This window comes from Sus scrofa, chromosome 7, assembly GCF_054392235.1.
Source record: "Sus scrofa isolate SSC_HxYL_T2T_F1_AM1 chromosome 7, Sscrofa_HxYL_maternal_Yorkshire_Landrace_v2.0, whole genome shotgun sequence".
In the NCBI taxonomy this organism is placed as follows: domain Eukaryota; kingdom Metazoa; phylum Chordata; class Mammalia; order Artiodactyla; family Suidae; genus Sus; species Sus scrofa.
In genome coordinates, this window is record NC_139389.1 from 20,803,829 (window position 1) to 20,825,379 (window position 21,551).

General features: G+C 45.3%; 3 protein-coding genes across 6 annotated transcripts; 2 read left to right on the top strand and 1 right to left on the bottom strand.

The window, feature by feature from the left end:
- Window positions 1-1,254: 1,254 nt before the first annotated feature.
- HFE (homeostatic iron regulator) lies at window positions 1,255-9,418 on the top strand. 4 transcript variants are annotated; one of them, XM_084966867.1, is made up of 6 exons: window positions 1,255-3,627; window positions 5,124-5,489; window positions 5,660-5,959; window positions 7,018-7,293; window positions 7,418-7,528; window positions 8,513-9,418. In XM_084966867.1, exons 2-6 carry the CDS (start codon window positions 5,252-5,254, stop codon window positions 8,551-8,553), a joined length of 966 nt encoding a protein of 321 aa, XP_084822993.1. In that variant the 5' UTR covers window positions 1,255-3,627; window positions 5,124-5,251; the 3' UTR covers window positions 8,554-9,418. The 4 variants fall into 4 exon arrangements, with proteins under 4 accessions (XP_084822993.1, XP_084822992.1, XP_020954085.1 ...); XM_084966866.1 differs by having other exon boundaries at window positions 1,255-1,454; XM_021098426.2 differs by having other exon boundaries at window positions 1,255-1,454; window positions 5,226-5,489.
- Window positions 9,419-16,029: 6,611 nt separating this feature from the next.
- Window positions 16,030-16,426, top strand: H4C3 (H4 clustered histone 3). The gene has a single exon (XM_021098428.2). It carries the CDS (start codon window positions 16,048-16,050, stop codon window positions 16,357-16,359), a length of 312 nt encoding a protein of 103 aa, XP_020954087.1. The 5' UTR covers window positions 16,030-16,047; the 3' UTR covers window positions 16,360-16,426.
- Window positions 16,427-17,154: 728 nt separating this feature from the next.
- H1-6 (H1.6 linker histone, cluster member) lies at window positions 17,155-18,987 on the bottom strand. Its single transcript, XM_021098430.2, has one exon. It carries the CDS (start codon window positions 18,943-18,945, stop codon window positions 18,307-18,309), a length of 639 nt encoding a protein of 212 aa, XP_020954089.1. The 5' UTR covers window positions 18,946-18,987; the 3' UTR covers window positions 17,155-18,306.
- Window positions 18,988-21,551: the final 2,564 nt, after the last annotated feature.

The window sequence follows — 21,551 nt, forward strand, 5'->3', positions numbered from 1 at the left end:
TATTTCCATCATCAAATACAATTTAGAGAACTCATGAGAAAGATAATCTATGGTGTTTATCCAAATTTCTGGTCATTTCATTGTTCATTCTTCCTTTCTTTTCTGTTTCAAGAACTTTCTTTAGTCTGCTAGCGAAAAAAATCTTGTTGTTTTCCTTCTCTATCTACATTTTTTTATTTCCCTTTTATTTCTGAGAATGTCTTTTATTTCCCTTTTGTTGCTGAAGGTAGTGCCTAAAAAGTGTGTACCAGGTTTCCTGGTAACATAGAGAGCCAGGAAGTCTTTCTAAGTGGGTTGCAGTTGGCTTCACAATCTAATCTCGAACACTTTGTCACTCATTTATTCTATCCACACAAATTTATTGAGTGAGTATTTATACCAGGCAATAGTGTTCAACATGAAAGAGCAAGGTCACTATGCTCACTGCTTAGGAAGAGTTTAAAGGAATGACAAAAAGGAGAAAGGGGAAAGAGCTCTTCCAGGGAAGAGAAAGGCTTTGTGTAGATATAGACACACATATAGATATAGACATACGCATATGCATAGATATATCTAAATTGAATAACAAGATTGGCAAGGTGAACCTAGACTTTTTGAAAATGCATAATGAATTTTCAAGTTATTCAATATTTAGATATTAAATATTTAAATCAGGAAATCATTAAATATACCTCCCCCAATCAGCAACATCTCTGCATTTAAAGGAGTTCCCGTCGTGGCTCAGTGGTTAACGAGTACGACTAGGAACCATGGGGTTGCAGGTTTGATCCCTGGCCTTGCTCAGTGGGTTGGGGATCCCGCATTGCCTTAAGCTGTGGTGTGGGTCGCAGACAGGGCTCGGATCCCGCTTTGCTGTGGGCTGGCGCAGGCCGGCAGCTGCGGCTCTGATTGGACCCCTAGCCTGGGAACCTCCGTGTGCCGCCGGAGCGGCCCTAGAAAAGACAAAAATAAATAAATAAAAAATAAATAAAAAATAAAAAGTAGAGGGAGAGGAGTTCTCTTGTGCACAGTGGGTTAAGGATCCACAGTTGTCACTGCAGTGAAGTGGCTTGGATACTGACCTGCAGTAGGTTCGAGCCCTGTCCTGGGAATTCCTATATGCCGTGGGCGCAGCCTAAAAAAATAAAAACCAAAGGGACAGTTGGGTCACAAGTGTTTCCTAAGCAGGTACTCTGAGCTGCAGGAGAGAGAGTTCAAGTACAGGCGATCCGTTTCTTTTCCCCATTGGCCCCGGAAAAGGATCTCACTGCCCAGGAAGTTTCATCTGGGATCCCCGCAGCCTTGGCAATGGCTCCAGGGTGACTTCTTGAGCCACCTCGGTTTCCCCGCCCCAGCCAAGCGGCCGAAAAGCACCTGGAAGCGCGGTCCGAGCCGGGAAATGGGCCCACAAGCCCGGCCGGCGCTTCTGCTCCTGATCCTCCTGCGGACCGTGGCCACGCAGGAGCGAGCGCCGCGTGAGTCCGGGGGCTGCGGGCCAGAGAGGGGCGCGGAAAAATCGAAAGTAGCTTTTCTTGGGGCTTTGGAATTTGCTGAATTCGGAGCGACTGCTCAGCCGGGTGCGCAGGCCCCTCCCCCAACTTTCCCCGGAGGGGACACCGGCCACTGGGGGTGCAGATGCGGTTCCCGGCCGGCCCCTCGCCCCCCGCATCTCGCCTCCCCCCACACCCTCGGCCCGCCCGCAGTCCCTGCTCTAAGAAGTGACACTCGGAACCACCCACTCCCTCCCCCGACCTTGACGCTTTTAGATGCAAATCTTTTCTGCTGGAGGCCGAGCTAAGATTGGGGGTCCTTGGAGTCGGGTCTCGGTTTTCTTGTATCTGTAGTTGGTTGTGTCGTTTCCCTTCTGATCATCCCCAAACAGGAAGTTCTTCTCACCCAGGGCGACCTTGGCCCGAGCGCCCCTTGGTGTTTCCACACCCGGGCGGGCTCAAAGGGCTGGAGACTTTGCGCTGACAGGACGCACGGCAGAAACAGCCGGTTTTCCACTTCAGAAACACTGGTGCTGGCAAGTGGGGGTGTGTGGCGGCTTGTGGGGGGATCTGAATCCTACCCCGACCCCACCCCTTCTGCTGAGACCAGGGGCGGAGGCCACCGCGGGGTAGGTAGGAGGCTATGGAGGGAGATTGCCCAGAGCCTTAATCTTGGCGATTGATTGTTCGTTTGCCTGGAAAAATGACATCTCGGTTATTTTTGAACTTTTTGAACTGAATCTAACAGTTCCCCTTTTCATCCAAGGGGTTGTTGAGTTGCACTGTTAACAGTATTGGATAATTAGGCAGCCTTTACTAAAAGATGCCAAAGTGATGGCAATTAACATGTAGGGAATGGCCTCAGTTTTAAATCACCTTCATGTCAGTGATCTTGTTTGACTTGACTTTGCATTTGGGAGATTGGCGCTATTAACGTGTTGATTTTACCACTAATGACCTCAAGTTAAATCCTTTGCCCAGGTAACAAAAAATTCTGTAAGTAGGCTCTTTTTCTGATGTTAAGTGAAGTATTAGCACTGGTTATAACCTTAGCTGGCAGAGTTTGCTCTGTTGTCTGGCAAGGCTCCGGATGCTTTACACACTGTCCTGTAGCCTCAGCACCACATTTGGAGGGTAGGCAGTATGTGTGTCCACACTTTATAGATGACTAGGATGAGATAAGACCTGCTTACCGGTAACTTTGTTCAATGTCACTCTGGCCTTTGAGGCCACTTCATAACTGTGATTCTTAAAAGACACACTACCTTAGAGGTTGAATTGTACAATTTGATGAACAGAAATATTCACTAGTCACCAGCAGAGAAGAAGCATCACCCATGCGCTGTGATCTTCTGGATCCAGGGGAGTGAGCAGGAAGCTGAGTCCTCTGATGTTTTGCTTGCAAGGAGGGGGATGACAATACACAAAGGAACAAAAGGATATAGAGCATCAGGTAGCAGTGGGTGCCCTGAAGACCTGTGAAGCAGGCAGGTGGGGCAGGCCACTCTCCCTGGCTGGCTTCGGAGCAGGGATCTGGAGGAAATAAGGGTGATGCTGACTGGGAGCAGCGCTTCCAGGACAGGACAGGAGCACCAGGCAAGGATGTGAAACTTCAGCACCACTGATATTTTTTTGTTGTGAGGACTGTCATGTGCATTGTAGGACCTTGAGCAGTGTCCCTGTCCTTTACTCACTGGATGTGAGTATACTCTTCAGTTATGACAACCAAAAATGTCTCCAGACATTGTCAAATGTCCCCCAGGAGATGAGCTATCCGGGTTAAGAATCATCAGACGAAGAAGAGCAAGAGCACAGGTGCAGCGGAGTTAGGGGTGGAGGTGCGGAGGCCAAGAACAGGTGATGGGCTCAGCACAGGAGCCTCAGGCAAGTCCCCAGGGGTCCCACAGGCGGCAGTGCCATTCTGACCAGGGAGTGACATCGCTGGCATGGCTGTTGAAAAGATTGCTCTGGCTGCTTTGGGGAAAGTAGAGTGAAGGGAGCAGCAATAAAAACAGGGTGAGCAGACAGACAGGAAATGATGGACTGGGCCAGATGGGAGCAGAGGTGGTGGTGAGAAATGCTTGTATTCTGGATACGTTTTGAAGGAAGTTGCTGAAGGATCTAAAAGGATCGCGTGATAGAAGGAGAGACGTCGAAGGTGATTCTATTATTTAATTACTTTATTTTACTGTATTTATTTTTATCGGCCCAAGCAATGGGGTGATAGATGATGCTATTGCTGAGATGGTGAAGGCAGAATAAAAAGCAGTCTGAGGGAAATCAAGAGTCTGGGTTTGAACTTGGTAAGTTTGAGATTATCCAACTGGTGGTATCACATAGGCAGTTAAGCAGTTGGAGTGTGTGAATCTAGAATTCGGGCCAGAGACAAAAATCTAAAAGTCAACATTTATTCATCTAACAAGTAGATATTAAGCACCTACTACATGCCAGACAGTTTAGGTAGCATTGTGGATGAAAACAGAGTACATAACCTTTTTTTTTTTTTTTTTTTTTTTTTGGCTTTGTATGTGGAAGTTTCCAGGCCAGGGACTGAACTTGTGAACTTGTGTCGTAGCGGTGACCAGAGCTACTGCAGTGACAATGTGGGATCTTTAACCCACTGTGCCACAGGAGAACTTCAAAAACAATGGACATATCTTAAGTAAAAGATACTTTATTGCTAAAAATTGCTAACCATCATCTGAGCGTTCAGAGAATTGTAATCTTTTTATAATAGAAACATCGGAGATCAGTGATCAGAGACCACCATAACAAATTTAATAATAATGAAAAAGTTGGGTAGGAGCTCCCTGGTGGCCTGGTGGTTAAGGATTTTGTGTTTTCACTTCTATAGCTCAGGTTCAATCCCTAGCCCAGGAACATCTGCATGCCATGAGAGTGGCCAAAAAATAATAATGAAAAGTTGTAAATCTTGCAAGAATTACCAAACTCTGACACAGAGACACAAAGTGAGCAAAGGCAGTTGGAAAGATGATAGCAATAGACTTGCTTGAGGTAGGGTTGCCACAAACCTTCAATTTGTGAAATATACATGATCTGCAAACTGCAATAAAATGAGGTCTGCCTATACAAAGGAAAAGGTTTAGAGATGAAAATAGAGGGAAAAAAAACCAACAGTAATTCCTTTGGACTTGGATCTAAGTAGCTCTGAGCACCAACTCCTGAGCTCAACTGCCCTAGAGAGACACATGATGGGATTTTCTAGAATCCATTGCCTCCAGGGGAGATTACGTGAGCACTGGGACTGAGGCTGGGGGCTACAGGGATGAGGTGGGCAGTGGGGGGGGGGGCATCCACACAGGATGGACAGAGAAGAGAGCAGATGGCCAGCCCTGGGGAGGGGAGGCAGGCACCACCGCTCACTTTCACAGGGTGGGACCAGACACAGCTGGCAGGAGTTAATTCAGAAGATGTGGAGACAGAGTTCCCATCATGGCTCAGCAGGTTATGAACTGGACTAGCATCCATAAGGACACAGGTTCCATCCCTCGCCATGCTCAGTGGGTTAAGGATCTGATGTTGCTGTGAGCTGTAGTGTAGGTCACAGATGTGGCTCAGTTCCAGCGTGGCTCTGGTGCAGGCCAGTGGCTACAGCCCCAATTACCCTAACCTGGGAACTTCCATACGTGGCAGGTGCAGCCTTAAAAAGCAAAAAAAATAGGAAGAAGACATGTGGAGGCTCTGCCTCTCAGCCCCCTCTTGACCCACAGAGAAGGCCTATCACCCTCTCCCCAGGGCCACACTCCCTGCTCTTCCTCTTCATGGGCGCCTCGGAGCCAGATCTCGGGCTGCCCCTGTTTGAGGCCTTGGGCTACGTGGACGACCAGCTGTTTGTGTCCTACAATCACGAGAGTCGCCGTGCAGAGCCTCGCGCCCCCTGGCTCTCGGGTAAGGCCTCCAACCAACTGTGGCTGCAGCTAAGCCAGAGCCTGAAAGGGTGGGATCACATGTTCACCGTGGACTTCTGGACCATCATGGACAACCACAACTACAGCAAGAGTACGTGGAGTGGGGCCTCGCCTTGTCTCCTTGTTCTGGGGGGAGGCATCAGAGGGCCAGGAGCTTGAGAGCTTTGGGGTGGGGGGTGCAGGGAAGAGGGCTGGACTTTGCTTCCTGAGGTCATTCAGTCCCATCACAGTGGAAACAGGGACCTGCTCCTTTGGTTTCAGTAACGAAGCTGGGAGTGTTGCCAGAGTCCCACACCCTGCAGGTGATCCTGGGCTGTGAAGTGCAAGCGGACAACAGCACCAGAGGGTTCTGGAAGTATGGGTACGATGGGCAGGACCACCTGGAGTTCCACCCTGAGACGCTGGACTGGGGGGCGGCAGAGCCCAGGGCCTGGGCCACCAAGCTGGAGTGGGAAGTCAGTAAGATCCGGGCCAAGCAGAACAGAGCCTACCTGGAGCGGGACTGCCCGGAGCAGCTGCGGCGCTTGCTGGAGCTGGGGAGAGGGGCTCTGGACCAGCAAGGTAAGGCAGGAGCACCCTCTGCTCCTCTTGTGACAGAGGGAAGGGGGATGCAGGGCACGGGATCTTGGGTGGGGTTTCAGACATGCCCAAGGTTGTGTGACACTCTGGCAAGGAGCCGAGGTCTGAGTTCCCCACCCTGAGCTTTCCAGCTTCCAACGGGGATAAAAGCCTATCATATGCTGTGGTTTTAATTTTTTTAATCCATGCATGTAGCGAAAGAACTATGATTTTTTTTTTCTCTTGATTTAACCAAGAACCCTACATGAATTTATAACCTTCAGGAATTCAGAAATGCTCATGCTCACATGAATACCAAGGCAAGAAATGAATGAGTGAGGCAACCCATCACAGTAGCAGAATCCTGACAGTTAAAGGTCATTCCCACTGAATATGGCTGTAGTCACTTGTCACACCTTGTAAGGTGGTCGCTGAAGGCTGGCTACCGAACAAGGCCCCCCCCCCCTTTTTTTTCTTGGGCGGCTTCCGCGGCATATGGAGGTTCCCAGGCTAGGGGTCTAATTGGAGCCATAGCCACCGGCCTACGCCAGAGCCACAGCAACGCCGGATCCTTAGCCCACTGAGCAAGGCCAGGGATCGAACCTTCAACCTCATGGTTCTTAGTCGGATTCATTAACCACTGCGCCAAGACGGGAATTCCCAAGACCCCTTCTTATAAGAATACTTATTGGGAACATTGAACATTGGGATTACCAGTAGTACATACTCAACCTTTTTTGATCCTCATAAGGAGCAATTTTATCTGATTCAACTTAATATATTAACAAAGCACATGGGATATGGGCAACAACTGTGCCTATTTACATGTGAGATCAGAGAACAAGTTGATATGACCTTGTCTGCTCTCCATGTGACACCACATTGAAACCAAATCCGGGAACATGTTTTAGGACACAAAATGGTCTGTCTCTCCTACACTTGCTTTGTCTGCACAGGGTAACGCCTTCCTCCATCCTGTAGAGAAAGGGAAGTGAAAGTTCTGGTCTTCCCAGCCAGGGTAGGAAGATTCCCCCTCCAGATCCTTCCTTCTTCCTCTCCAGCGCCTCCTTTGGTGAAGGTGACTCATCACGTGGCATCTGCGGTGACCACTCTACGCTGTCAGGCTCTGAACTTCTACCCCCAGAACATCACCATGAGGTGGCTGAAGGACAGGCAGCCACTGGATGCCAAGGACATTGAGCCCAGGGATGTGCTGCCCAACGGGGATGGGACCTACCAGAGCTGGGTGGCTTTGGTGGTGCTCCCTGGGGAGGAGCAGAGATACAGCTGCCAGGTGGAGCACCCAGGCCTGGATCAGCCCCTCACTGCCCGCTGGGGTATGGATGAGAGCCAGGGGCTGGGAAAACCTGGTGTGGATGGGGTGGGAGTGGTTACCAAAGCAAGGGTCTGCCCTGGGCTGGGGCAGCGGTCACGGGCTCTCACTCGCTTTTGCTGTTTCAGAGCCCTCGCTGTCTGGCACCCTGGTCATTGGAATCATCAGTGGGATTGCTGTTTGTGTCATCATCTTTACTGGAATTTTGTTCAGAATCTTAAGGAGAAGGCAGGCTTTAAGTAAGTAGGAAAACAGAGGAAGCTTCCTGGTACCTTGGCTCCCAGGATGCACTAATTCTCCTCCAGGAGGTGGGGCAAAGGGAGGGCAAAGGGGTTTGGCATCTGAGAGAAGCCTTCTCTTTTTCTCTGGGAGCCTTGGCACCTCCCTGGGAGCAGGAATTAATAGGTTTCTTCGGAATGAAAGCTCCTAATTCAACAAATATCTCGTGAGTGCCTATTATTTTGCACGCTTCTGTAGTGCAGGTGTTTTGAGGCTGAGTCACTGCCGCTATTCTCAGAACCCAAGTCTAGTAGGGAATGAAATCCGTAACACAGGTTGATGCAGTTTAAGAAGAGTCCCGAAGGTCCTAAGGCAGATAGGAGGCAAAGGCTTTGGGGTGTCAAGGGAAGGGGTGATCATATTCATTGTCTGGGAATCAAGAAAGGCTTCTGGATCTTGAAGAAGTAGAATATTTTCAGATGAAGTTGAGGAGGGGAGATTCATGCAGATGAAGCAAACATGAAAATGGGAGAATGTGAGGCATGCTGGGGGTGGGGGGGGAGGTGAGAAGCTATTATCATACCTCACCCTTGACTTTGCATACTTGCCAATCTGCATTTCTCCTCCCTAAGCATCCATGTTGCCCGGGAAAGGGGCAGACAGAAACCAGCTCCCTTAGAGCCCTGGGGGACTTTGGGGTGTCTGATGATGTTGTGAGCACTTGAGGGGGCTGGAAAAAGCAGGGACTTAAATAAGCAAGGAGGGACCCAATCTCTCTGGTCTGGAGAGTGAGTTGTTAGGAGGTGAGACTGGAGGCAAGGAGACCAGTTAGAAAGCTACCCAGAACTTCCAGATGAGAGTTGAAGGTCTCCGAAATCTAGGAGTCCCCTTGGGCAGGGAGTGGTCAGAGTTGAGATGAGTGGATGCCGGAGGAGCGAGATGGGGAGGAGACGAGAGACTTTCCCCAGTCTGTGATACCTCTTCCCTGGGTCTTATCTTTACAGGAGCAGCCTCGGGGGACTATGTCTTAGCCGAATGTGAATGAAGTGCATGCTGCCTGCAGATCTGGTGGGGAGGAGACCTAACTCTTTGAGACTCAAAGAGAGGGAGCTCTTGTGGCCTTCTTCATGTCAAAAGACAGCTGGACCTAAAAAATAAGAACTGTCTCAGGAACTCTCTGCTCTTAGCCTCTCCAGTTCCCTCTCAAAGAGCTTCCCCATTTAGGTTCCTGAGTTCCTGCCTGCCGAGGGGCCCCAGCTGTGACCTCTCCCCCAGAATCTGCTCTCCTGAATCCCAAGCTGCTTCTAGAGCCAGTCTTCATTTCCTGCGTCACCTCAGACTCCATATACCTACGTCATCTCATCTCCTAACCGTGGGAGGAGGCGTCTGAAATTTGAGGGATTCATGATTCCTTTAAACATCTGAGAAAAGCTTTGAACCTTCACCTCAGGACATACATTCTAATACATCTACCAGCATTTGACACACACATCCAGACATTTCCTGGACCCACTCAAGTTTCCTTTTAATTCTGTCTCTCTTATTCAAGAACTCACCTGTCACCAAGCTCTGTGGTTTCTTCCATCAGAGAGAGATCTGGGCAGTAGTACAGCTCTGAAGGCTGTGCACTGCACAACCCGAGGAGGCGCATTTTCCAGAAGAGGCATCATGCATGTTTGAGTGTAATATGAGAGTTTTCCAGAAAATGGGAGGGAAATGCTTGAGAAGGGATGTCGTTTTCTAGTTTGCACAAAGATACCATATAGGTTTCCTTAGGTTAAGGATACTTGCATTTGCAATGGCTCTCGCTCCTATATGCCAGACTTGAAGTAGCACTGGACTTGGTCTCTGCTGATACCCTCTCCTTGTTCAGTTAATGAAAATGATAATAAAGATGATTATGACGATGATAAGGTGGCTGACACTTATTTTAAAAGTCCTTACTTGGTGCTAAACTTTGTTCTGAGAGCATACTTCCAGGCATTGTCTCATGTAGTTCTTAAAATAACTCTTTTTTTTTTTTTTTTTTTTTTTTTTTTAGGGCCACAAGTACAGCATGTAGAAGTTCCCAGGCTAGGTGTTGAATTGGAGCTACAACTGCCCACCTATGCAATAGCCACAGCAACGTAGGATCTAGTTGTGTCTGTGACCTATACCACAGCTCACAGCTATTATTAGCTCATGGCTGTTAATGTGAGCTTGACCCACTAAGCGAGGTCAGGGATCGAATCTGCATCTTCATGGATACTTAGTGGGGTTCATACCCACTGAGCCACAACAGGAACTCCTTCAATGTTTCGCTTTATGAAATATTTTCATTAAACCAGGGTAGCTGAATTATTTTTCTTCACTCTAGAGACATTATCATCTAAGTAACACATTGGTCATTTTACCTCCAAATCATGGTGGAAACTCACTGATAAAGTCTTACTCTTTAAATATCACCCTAGGAGTTCCCGTTGTGGCACAGTGAAAACGAATCCAACTAGGAACCCTGATGTTCTGGGTTCAATCCCTGGCCTTGCTTCATGGGTTAAGTATCCGGCATTGCTATGAGCTGTGGTGTTGGTTGCAGACACAGCTCGGATCCTACATTGCCTTGGCTGTGGTGCAGCCCAGCAGCTGTAGCTCCAACTGGACCCCTAGCCTGGGAACCTCCATATGCCTCGGGTGCGGCCCTAAAAAGCAAAATAAATAAATAAATATCCCATACTCGAAGTGTGACTAAGCAGGGCCCTGTGGGGCTCCTGGGCAAAAACGCTTTTCTGTGTCCTCCATTTCTTGTTTTTAGGAAATGAGCCTCATTTGGTCTCCTTGGCCTTCCCTGAGTTCCAAGCGGGCAGTTCCAATAGCTGCTGATCAGGGAGGGAAGGGAATGCCGAGACCAGGGAGGAACTGTCAAGCAACAATAGCACAGCCTTGGTGCAGAGTCCTGGTTCCCTCTCAAGGAATGCACTTAATGCTGTAGGCATCTTATACCTAAAACTTATATTCCTTAATGCTTCTTTTAGAAATGGGTACTTTAAAATTGAACAGCTTGGAGCCCTTCCTTGTGCTTCTCCCTCATTGGATTGCACCCTAAACACAAACCCATGTAAGCTGAAGATCAGGCACCCTGAGCACAATTGCCTGTGGGCTAAAGATTATTAGCACATGATTTTTTCAGAAAGTTTCCTAGTTTGTTCTAATCTCTCTGATTAACATACCCTTTTCGCAAATAGTTATTCTAAGCAATAACGCAGATGACCTCCATGAGGATCATGCCAGGATCGACTAAGATTTCCCCAAAGAGGAGTTCCCATCGTGGCGCAGTGGTTAACGAATCCGACTAGGAACCATGAGGTTGCGGGTTCGGTCCCTGCCCTTGCTCAGTGGGTCAAGGCTGTAGGTCGCAGACGACGTTCGGATCTTGCGTTGCTGTGGCTCTGGTGTAGGGCTGGTGGCTACAGCTCCGATTCAACCCCTAGCTTGGGAACCTCCATATGCCGCGGGAGCGGCCCAAGAAATAGCAAAAAAAAAAAAAAAAAAAAAAAAAGATTTCCCCAAAGAAAGAAGAATGTATGTTTGCCCCAATCCTGATTCTTGTCTGAAACCCTCCTTTTCGACTATAAAATTCCCTGCAATTCTTCCCCAAAGCAGGGCACAGTCTTTACGGCATTAGCCTGCTGTGGCCTCCTTTGCTTGGCAAAGCAATAAAACTTTTCTTTTTTCCTTTTACCCAAAACTCTGTCTCCTTGTTTCTCTTTGGCACCTGTGGACAGAGGTGTCGTTTCAGCCACAAAAGCAGACAAAAAGTTTCCTTAATCATAATGAGCTTCTTACCTCATGAAAGATATGTTACAGTTGGGCAATAGTTTTACGTTAGTTTTATTTCTCACAGGCTGCAATTTCAAGAAACACTCCACTCTCCCCCGGAGAACACAATTACCAGCCATCAGCAGCAGGGGCCTATTAATTTTTTAAACCGTCGTTATAAATCTCCATTTTCTTCCAGTGTTTCGTAATTTTTATGATCTTGTTCATCAATTCTTAACGCCCACTACATTCGAAAAATCAAGAGAACTATATTTAAAATTCTGTATCTTATTTTGCCTCTGGCAAAACCGCTTGCAAAGCGTGGGAGTAAGGAGAAGGCCGCCATCTGGTGGTCAAGACTAGAATTGTCACAGTGGTTGTGTAACTTTACAGAGGTGGGGAGGAGTGGGGGCGGGGGGAGAAGGAGGGAGGGGGGAGGAGGAGGGAGAGGGGAGGGAGTGTGCTGAAGGTCCTAAGGGGGAATGAACTAGACAGGGGGCCGGCCGCTGGGGGTCAATTTTGGAGAAAACCCCCTGAAAATTTGAGGGATCCGTGAAGAAACTATTCACCAGCTATTTGAATCGCTGGGCCCTGTTGAGCTACCTGAACAGAATAGAAGAATAGAAGGAAAGAGAGTAGAAGGAAAACAAACAAACGGTGATCTTTTGAGGCAACCTGCCGCTGTTGGTTAAGACCTGATGGGAGGTACAGGCAAAAATTCTTGCTCTGTTATAACGATATAGTCTTAGAGTGTTCTTAACGCATTCTTTTTTTTTTTTTTTTTTTTCTTTTTAGGACCACACCCATGGCGTATGGAAGTTCCCAGGCTAGCAGGCTAGGAGTCGAATTGGAGCTGCAGCTGCCGGCCTACACCACCGCCACAGCAATGAAGAATCTGAGCTGTGACTGCAAACCACAAGGCAGCTCAGCAACGCTGGATACTTAACCTACTGAGCAGGGCCAGGGATGGAACCCAGGTGCTCACAGATCCTAGTCTGCTTTGCTACCGCTGAGCCACACTGGGAACTCATAATGCATTCTTCATGTACCCACACAGGCTTAAAAACAAAAGATCTCTAAAATGCTGGACACTTCTTACAAGCTACATACTCTAATAAGGACTAGAATGGAAAAATGCATAACTTTAACCACTAAAATTTTTCACGTGTAGACAGGTATTTGTAATTTTGATTTCCTCTGTAGACTTTGAGTCATCATTTTTTTTTCTTCTCTCTTTTCGAATCAGTGATTAACATGCAGAATATTAATACAATGTTAAATTATTTTGTGTAACAATTTTATTAAAAAGCCTGGGTTGCCTTGACATCCTGAATGCATTTTTTACTTCGTCTGGCATGCATGCTGGCATCTCATATATTCTGAGTAATTCTCTAAGGTATTTACTTATGTGTATGAGAGATACATAACAGTGTGCTTTAAGAAGATGCTTCTATAGCTTCTAATTCTTGGCTGCATCCTCAGTAAAGTCTTCTGTGGCATGAATATTTTCTAAAACGATTTTTGTCGGCTAATAATTATCGCATACTTAATTAGATGCCAGGTCCTTTTTGAAATACTAATTTAATATTTAATATTCATTTAATTCCTCTGAAGAATCCTGTGTGGTAGAAACCTTTTTTATTCTGTTATCCTTATTTTGCTGTATGGAAACCAAGGCACAGAGAGACGTTAATTAACTTGCTGAAGGTTATACAGATAGAAAATGTGTTTTGTTTTTTGTTTTTTTTGTTTTGTTTTTTTTTTTGTAGCTATCCTTGCTCAGGGTCAAATTCATAACCATTCTTATAAAAACTGAAAAAAAATGTTTAAGAAAGAATAATGTCAGAAATTCTCTTGTCCAAATAATGTCTTCTTTAGTAGATCTCAATGTATTAAGAATACTTAGGGGAGAAAGCCCGCACAAGCAAAGCTGTCCTAGAAAGTGCAAGTGACCAAAAAACTTCTAGTAAGAGTGTGAACTGAAGAGAACCAGCTGGCACATTTTCCTAGACAAGAAAGGAAAGGAAGTGAGGAACATAGAGAGAGTGATAGTATATGTTATAGAGGTAAAAACATGCCAATGGGAATGACAGTTTAATTCAGAAAAAATGAATAAGAAAATGAATCGTACCAAAGTAAAGATTAGGTGGCTAGAAAAGAGAAATGCATTGAAGACTTAGATGGAAGGGATATAAAGCAGCCAGCTACTAGAGGAGCTGTCTGACCTAGACCAGGAGTGGTGTCCCCAAGTGCCTGGACATAACCATTGTAACATTATAAATCCCTGGCAAGCTAAATTGGGTGACACTGTACTTATGCATTTCCTCAACTATAATGTAGTTCCAAAATATTTCTACCTTGAGATTTCTTCTCACTAAAGTACAATTATATCCTGAAAAGTGTTGGAATATGCTGGTAGTTCTCAACCCTGGTCAAGTATGAAAATTGTTTGATAAATATATATTTTCCCTGGGATGTCATAAATATAAATATATATATATATATATATATATATATATATATATATATACACACCTCATCTCTGATATTCTGACTGAGTTAGTCTGTGGAGGGTGGTTATGCACATTTTATATTTTTTATAAGGCTTTTGAATAACATCACAGATTTATTTGTTTGAATATTTCACGTGTCCAGTTAGCCACAGCTTGTTTGCAGGGTTTTTATTTCAAGGACTTGCACACATGTTGAATGAATGGGGTCTGTGAAGTCAGGCTCACTCTGAGGATGGGAGTTCCAGAGTGACTCACCCTTTCCCAAGGCCCAAGACTGAGTAATACCTGAATTCTTCCCAGAGTAGAAGGATCCATTTTTTATGCAAATCTCTATGTGCACACCTTTTAAATATTTCTGTTCTGACATTCGAGATTTTTGAGTCACTAGTCATTGAGAAAAATTTAGAAAAGAATTTAGAAGAAGAGAATAAGAAAAAAGGAAGCGGAGTTCCCGTCGTGGCGCAGTGGTTAACGAATCCGACTAGGAACCATGAGGTTGCGGGTTCGGTCCCTGCCCTTGCTCAGTGGGTTAACGATCTGGCGTTGCCGTGAGCTGTGGTGTAGGTTGCAGACGCGGCTCGGATCCCGCGTTGCTGTGGCTCTGGCGTAGGCCGGTGGCTACAGCTCCGATTCAACCCCTAGCCTGGGAACCTCCATATGCAGTGGGAGCGGCCCAAGAAATAGCAACAAACAACAACAACAACAACAAAAGAGACAAAAAGACAAAAAAAAAAGTCTTAAAAAAAAAAAAAAAGGAAGCACAGTGTATGCACTATTTTTAATTTATTTTCATGGATTAAAAAGCATGATGAGATTTCAGTTTTGTCTATGACCTGAGACCTTGCACATTTCCTCTGTAATGTCTGACATTTCTTCCCAGCTAAAAATCCTTGTATAAGGTGTGCATTTGTGGCAGGAGAGGGTAGTGAAAGTCAGGAGCCTAGAAACTCAATTTGGGGCAGAAGAAAGTAACCATTTATTTCATAGGTGATTAAAACCATATGGTATCCAGGGCTTTCCTGCCCACTCCTGGGTCTTTTCTCTCCATCCTTTGTGTCTCTTCTCCCTTTTTAGCTAAATCTCAGGTTATAATATGTGGTCTCTTTCAGGATGTAATCTCATTCTAAGTCTCCACAATAGGCATTTATTTATTAACCAGGATGAAGGAGAAGCTGCAGCTTTTTCGTTGCTGTTGGTTTTTAAACTAGAGTGACTCTCACCTTGAAAATTTTCAAAAGCTGCAACAGGAAGTTAAGGAGAAACTTTCTAATTTGAGAAATCCTTCTCTTCCAACCATATTCAGCTCTGTTCATTCTGCTTAAAACAAAACAAAACAAAACAAAACAAAAACAAAAACGGATTAGCCTGTTCAAAAACACCCATAATCTCATCAAAGACCTCCCCAGGGAGGTCCTGAAGGCTTTGTAATGACCTTAATCGAGTATTAGCCCTACCCTATGATTAATCCCAGACTCTACAAAATTTGTGTTCTGGTCTCTAAAACTGGAGAAAGATGAAGATTAATAAAAGAGGGAAGGGAGCTTTTAGGACTTGCAGACCAATCAGGCGCAGCCAGCCAGGAAGAGGTCCAGGGGCAACTGATTATCCAAACCTAGTTTTGTGTTACCTAATCTCAGACTTTTCAGAAAAAGGAGTCACCCATTAAGTGTTTGGAGAAACAGAAGAAAATAAAGAAATTTTAATATCCAATCGTTTATCCATCTTTTTGTCTTTCCAAACACAGGATTTTGAGGACCAGAGCCCCTTCATGGCCAGGCATGCTTTAGTCCAGCAAGATGTGTCGTTTAAAATTTAAAGGTCCGAAAAGAGAAAGTCCTTTGACCTGTAAACCTATCTTCCTTTACACATTTTTACATTCCCCAAAGAACCATTATCTAATTTGTTCGTTACCAAGTAACCAAAAAGAAATACGGAGCAGAAGCCTTTGCTCAAGCCGTTCTTCAGCTAAGAATACTCTGAATTTGCAAATAGGTACAGAAGAAAATAGCGCCAGGCTAGAGACGGAAAGATTTCCAGCGGATTGAAGGCCACCTCCCCTTTCCGGCTCGCCCAACGAAGAGCGAGATTTCCCGACCAATCAAAACACTAAAATGTTGATAATCCCACCTCCTTGTCCCACCCCCACCAGAGCATCGCGTTTTCAATCAGGTCCGCACAAATGCTATTTAACCGGCAAAGTCAAAGCTTTGGACGTTATAACCACAGCAACCATGTCTGGTCGTGGCAAGGGCGGTAAAGGCCTGGGAAAAGGCGGCGCCAAGCGCCACCGCAAGGTTCTTCGCGACAACATTCAGGGCATCACTAAACCTGCCATCCGGCGTTTGGCCCGGCGTGGCGGTGTCAAGCGCATCTCCGGCCTCATCTACGAGGAGACCCGAGGGGTGCTGAAGGTGTTCCTGGAGAACGTGATCCGGGACGCCGTCACCTACACCGAGCACGCCAAGCGCAAGACCGTCACCGCCATGGATGTGGTCTACGCGCTCAAGCGCCAGGGACGCACGCTCTATGGTTTTGGTGGCTGAGAGCACGTCATCTGTCTTATCTCTGCGTCACTTTTAATAAAGGCCCTTTTTAGGGCCGCCCCACAAATTCGTTAAAGAGCTGTTGTACACACTTTACATAATAGAGGCGGTAACTGCATCGTTTCAGCAGTGCAGCTTTATCATGTTTTCAGCATTAACGTTTAGCCCCAAGCCTTGGAAAAATTCGGCTTGGAAGTACTATAGAGGAAGTTTAGAAAATCGTTGTGAAAGCAATGAGACGAAGAAAGGTATTTTAATGCATTTTTAAACATTCAAAGAATGCTCCTTCAGGCTTTGAAGGGCTGGAGGTATCCATGGCACAAAGATTCACTATTATTGGCCCGCAAAATACACAGCTATGTAAATGAAGACTCCCGGGGAACAAGCTCTCATTGGACGATTTTCGGGTGGTGAAGAAACCTCTGTTAAATTGTGGAGTGTGGTGTTCTAGGGCTATTTTCCCATTGGCCAAAACGAGGTTTCATAGTGGTTACCCGGAACTTAAGGGTAAACCTTGATTGGTTAACTTTCTAACACTTGTATGTCAGACGCTGCAGGGCTCGAGGGGCAAAGGCGTACAGTGAACAAACCGGTTCTACACACGTTAGGGTGTTAGAGGAGACCATCAGTCGTCTGGGCGGGGTGAAGCCATCATCCCTTTGTGATGACTGGCGTCATTCCACTGCTCTGCATAGAGAAGGAGCTCACTGCCTTGCCTGGCAACTGAAGAGTTTTCCTGCACTATCCCAACCCGATCCTGAAAGGGAAAAATTGGCCACCTTATCCAAAGCACGGCTGTGGCTGATTCTACATAAAGCCATTTTATTTAGTCATTTTCCAAGTATAACGCAATTTTTCTTTAGAGACCTAAGTATACAAATGAATTCAGACAATGAAAGTGCTACAGTTAGAACATGTTTCTGTTTGAGACTGCATTACTTAGTTTTGTATTGGGCTTTGTTCAAAGTCACCCCAAATACCGAGACCCAAAATAAGATTATAAATTTAAGATATTTAAGAATGCTAAATCACTAAGTGAAAATAAGTTAATACTGTTTAAAGTGGGAAAAGATGCTTTAACTTGGACCCTAGTACAAGCGGATTTGTGAGTTTCACTTCGATCACACCATCATATCACACCTCACACCATCACATCACTTGCCTCCAACGTCTCCATATTTATGGTTAACATTTTTCCGCCTGTATAGCACAATCTTAAACTTATCAGTCTTCATAAATTAATGATTTTTATTTTTTCCATTAGTTGTCTTCATAAATTTAGAATATTAGACTAATCTTATTAAAACAACCCGATTTTTGAGGTAACAATGTATGTACCATATATACACACGTATATAATCTGGTAACTACTTTCAAAGTAATGAACGGTATTTCAGTAAAATATCTAACACTTGCACAATCATTCATAAATCTTAAGATCCAGCAAGTGAAATTTTTGCTATTAATCCAAATTCAGACACTTCGATTTCCATGTCCCTGTGAAATCTGTGCACAGGGAATTCGGAAATTTTACTTTTATCTAGAATGACCCATTCAGGTACATACACGAGTAGCACAATTTGAAGAAAAAAAAAAAAAAAACTTAGGCACAGAGCTGACCTCCACGTCTTCCTAGACTTAAAATCTAGTACAGCATTTTCTTTCGAAGTATTTAAGAATTCACATACAAGAAACCTGCCCTATTTTAAGTTGTACAACCTTCCTGGATTTGGGCTATCTGCATAGTAAAGAATTTAAAGCTCTTCAGAAACTGTGTGTCTAACAAGAGATTTATCTCACATCAACGAATTCGCCTAGCAAGTGACTTGGCTGACCAGACTTTCTTGCAGACTGACGGAAACTTCCAGTGTTACACCCTCTTAAGATCATTTGTGTGGCTCTTAAAAGAGCCTTTGGGTTCTACGAAAACTGGTCTTCTCAGAAATTTTACTTCCTGTTTGTTGCTTTCCTAGGATTAGTTTTCTGCTGGGTTAATTTAGGATTCCCAGCCTTGGGCTTCGCTGCTCTGGCCTTCGCTGGGCTTTTCCGTTGTTGCTTCACCTTGGCTTCTTTGGTCTTCCGGCCGCTCCTAGCAGCTTTCTGAGCTGCGGTTGTTCTCGACTTCTTAGCTCTCTTATTAGCCTTGGCGCTCTTGGGAGACTTGGAGTCTCTGGATAAGACCAGCTTCTTGGTCTTCGCAGAAGCTGGCTTTTTGACCTTGCCCTTTCTGGGCTCAGGAGCGGCTTTCTTGCTGAGTTTGAAAGAGCCTGATGCACCGGTGCCCCTGGTCTGCACCAGGATCCCCTTGCCCACCAGACTCTTGAGACCCAGCTTTATACGGCTATTGTTCTTCTCCACATCGTAGCCAGCAGCTGCCAGGGCCTTCTTCAACGCTGCCAGGGACATGCCAGCTCTCTCCTGAGAAACCGAAAGGGCCTCGGTTATCAACTTGGACACTGAAGCGCTAGGAGCCTTCCGACTTGTACCGGTCAAGCCAACCGGCTTCTTGCCCCGCTTCTTAGCTGGAGGTTTCTCCACGGAAGCAGGAACCGAATCGGCTGGAGCAGCAGGAGCTGTCTCGGCCATTGTCACAGAGGAAAGTAGGTGGTACCACCCAACAAGAAGCGTAAAATGCCGCGGGGCTTCAGGGCCTTATATAGGGCAGGGCGCGCTGTGATTGGTGCATCACTGAGGCACCGCCCCCGCCCCTTGGAGGAGGAGAGTCTGTGTTTGTTTCATACCCAAAAATTGAATCCAGCAAAAATCTTCTGCTTGGAATCGCCCTGGTTTCACTGCAGATTAAACCGTAGAGATACAGATTTCAGATACCCTTTCATCTTTTAATGGAAAATGACTCTGCATGCCAATACTTTTCAATAAAGCTCTCAAACTTCAGCAAAATTCATAGAGAAGAACAAAACTTCTCATTTTCCTTGTAAATATAAAAGTAATTTTTAACCAGAAATTTATCTTATCTGTCTTGAGTGCTTTTCCAAATGGTTGGCTTCCAATCAGTGGAGAAAAGAAAGTATTCACGCTCTGATTTTTATTGAAAATTATTTAGGTATATGAGGGAAGTAACACATATCTTAGATGTCTCACTGAAGACTTAGAAGATGCTTTTAGAATTGCCTAAAAACTTAACAGCATGAACTTATTGGAGCAAACAATCTAATAAACAATGAGCTACAGACATGTGGGTTTCTTGTGATTAAAACTACTTCTCTCAGCGTTCCTGTTGTGGCACAGCGGAGACCAATCCGACTAGTAGCCATGACTATGCGGATTTGACCCCTAGCCTTGCTCAGTGGGTTTGGGATCCGGTGTTGCCTTGAGCTGTGGTATAGGTCACAGACACAGCTGGGTTTCTGCATTGTTGTGGCTGTGGTGTAGGCCAGCAGCTGTAGCTCCAATTCGACCCCTAGCCTGGGAACTTACATACGCCGCGCACAGGTGCGGAACTAAAAAAAAAGCATAGCTACTTCTCAATCCATACAGCTTAATAGAAGACTCTCAAGCATGGAGTAAGTAGCACAGGTCTCACACATGATATCTGCTAGTCAAAACCAGGTCCCCCTTGTGGCTGGCGTCCTCAACTGAGTTTTGCTTCTGGTTTTGTTAAACTTCATCCCTATGCCCGCCTCACCCCTTCGCCCTCCACCCTCAAAAACATACACAAGGAAAGAGACGCAATCCCTGCCCTTAGTTAATCATAAAATGTGAGGTAGGAAGCCTGGTCTCAGTGGAAACCACAGACCCAGACTTCTAATAGGACCTGGCTGGCAAGCTTGTCTGCAAAGCTATAGGAAAAAGTATATTAGAACAATGTCTAGGATGCTTCTCTGGGCTTGATCTAGGCCTCACTTGTCTGACAGGTATATGAGTTTCAAGGCTGGACCTTCCAGGAGGATCCTGAGGGGACAGTGTAGTGTAACAAGAGCCCAGGGTTTAGCAGAGGAAAATCCCACAAGGACTTTCTTGTGAAGATCCCCAAATGCCTATGTGAGAATTTTGGTAGGGTTCCACAGGCTGTGGAGCCACTGGAGGCTTTTAAGGAGAGTTTCTGTATTTTTGTTGCAGTTGTCTTGTTGTCTTGTTGTTGTAGTTGCCTTGACTTTAGGTTTTTCGAGCAAACAATTATTGAGAAGAGCCTAATGTCAGAGGTTGGTAGTCTGTTATAATAGTCTCAGAAGAAAACAAGGGCTTCGCCTGAGGAGATAGGGAAAAGAGCAAGCCTATATTTGAAACACTTCTGACGTGGAAATCAGATAATGAGACTTTCAAACTTCTGATGCAAAGTGAGGTGGAAAAGTCTCTTTTCATTCTCTCAGTCTCATACACACACACACACACACACACACACACACACACACACACACACGCACATACACATCCGAAACAAAAAATTCTGAAAACAATACTCATTTAAGTGCATTCTGATGCATTTTAATCTAGTTTTTGGGTGTTTTGTTTTGTTTTGTTTGCTTTTTTTTTTTTTTTTTAAGGGCTGCACCCAAGGCATATGGAAGTTCCCAGACTAAGAGTCACATCAGACCTACAGCCGCGAAACTACACCACAGCTCATGGCAATGCTGGATCCCTGACCCACTGAGCGAGGCCAGGGATTGAACTCACATCCTCGTGGATACCAGTCAAATTTGTTTCTGCTGCACCCAATGAGAACGCCTAGTTTATTTATTTATTTTTCTAAAATTCTGGTTGTGCATCGTGAGATTGATTTCACAGCCCACTAATGAATTGAGACCTTCGGTTTAAAAAACCTTTCTCCTTGGAGAAATATGTACTTGGTTTCTCTAAACCTCAGTGATCCCTGAGAGGTTGTGCCATTAAATGTCAGGGGCTTAAGGATCATATTATAGAGTCGACCGAGCCTTATACTTACAGGTGGACAGGGCATATCCACCTGTTTATTCATGGCTATAAACCTAACAACGAATTGGATAATTTTTAAAAATTCTCAGACTGCGTAATAAGTCCAGAGGGGAAAAAACCATGATTCATATTTTGCATTACAAATCTAAGATACCGCAAAAACAAGTACACATCTATGTATACAGTATATATGTGTCAGTCATTATCCCAAGTGTGCTCCCTTTAAAAAATTTTTTAAAAAATGTAGGAATTCATTTTATAAATGAGGAAATTGAGTCACAGAAAAGTCACAAAACTTG

Coding starts and splice junctions, on each gene's coding strand:
- H4C3 (XM_021098428.2), top strand. CDS start 16,048: ATGTCTGGTCGTGGCAAGGGCGGTAAAGGCCTGGGAAAAGGCGGCGCC.
- H1-6 (XM_021098430.2), bottom strand. CDS start 18,945: ATGGCCGAGACAGCTCCTGCTGCTCCAGCCGATTCGGTTCCTGCTTCC.
- HFE (XM_084966866.1), top strand. CDS start 1,379: ATGGGCCCACAAGCCCGGCCGGCGCTTCTGCTCCTGATCCTCCTGCGG. Junction 5,960..7,017: donor AGGGGCTCTGGACCAGCAAG/GTAAGGCAGGAG, acceptor CTTCCTCTCCAG/CGCCTCCTTTGGTGAAGGTG. Junction 7,294..7,417: donor GCCCCTCACTGCCCGCTGGG/GTATGGATGAGA, acceptor TTGCTGTTTCAG/AGCCCTCGCTGTCTGGCACC.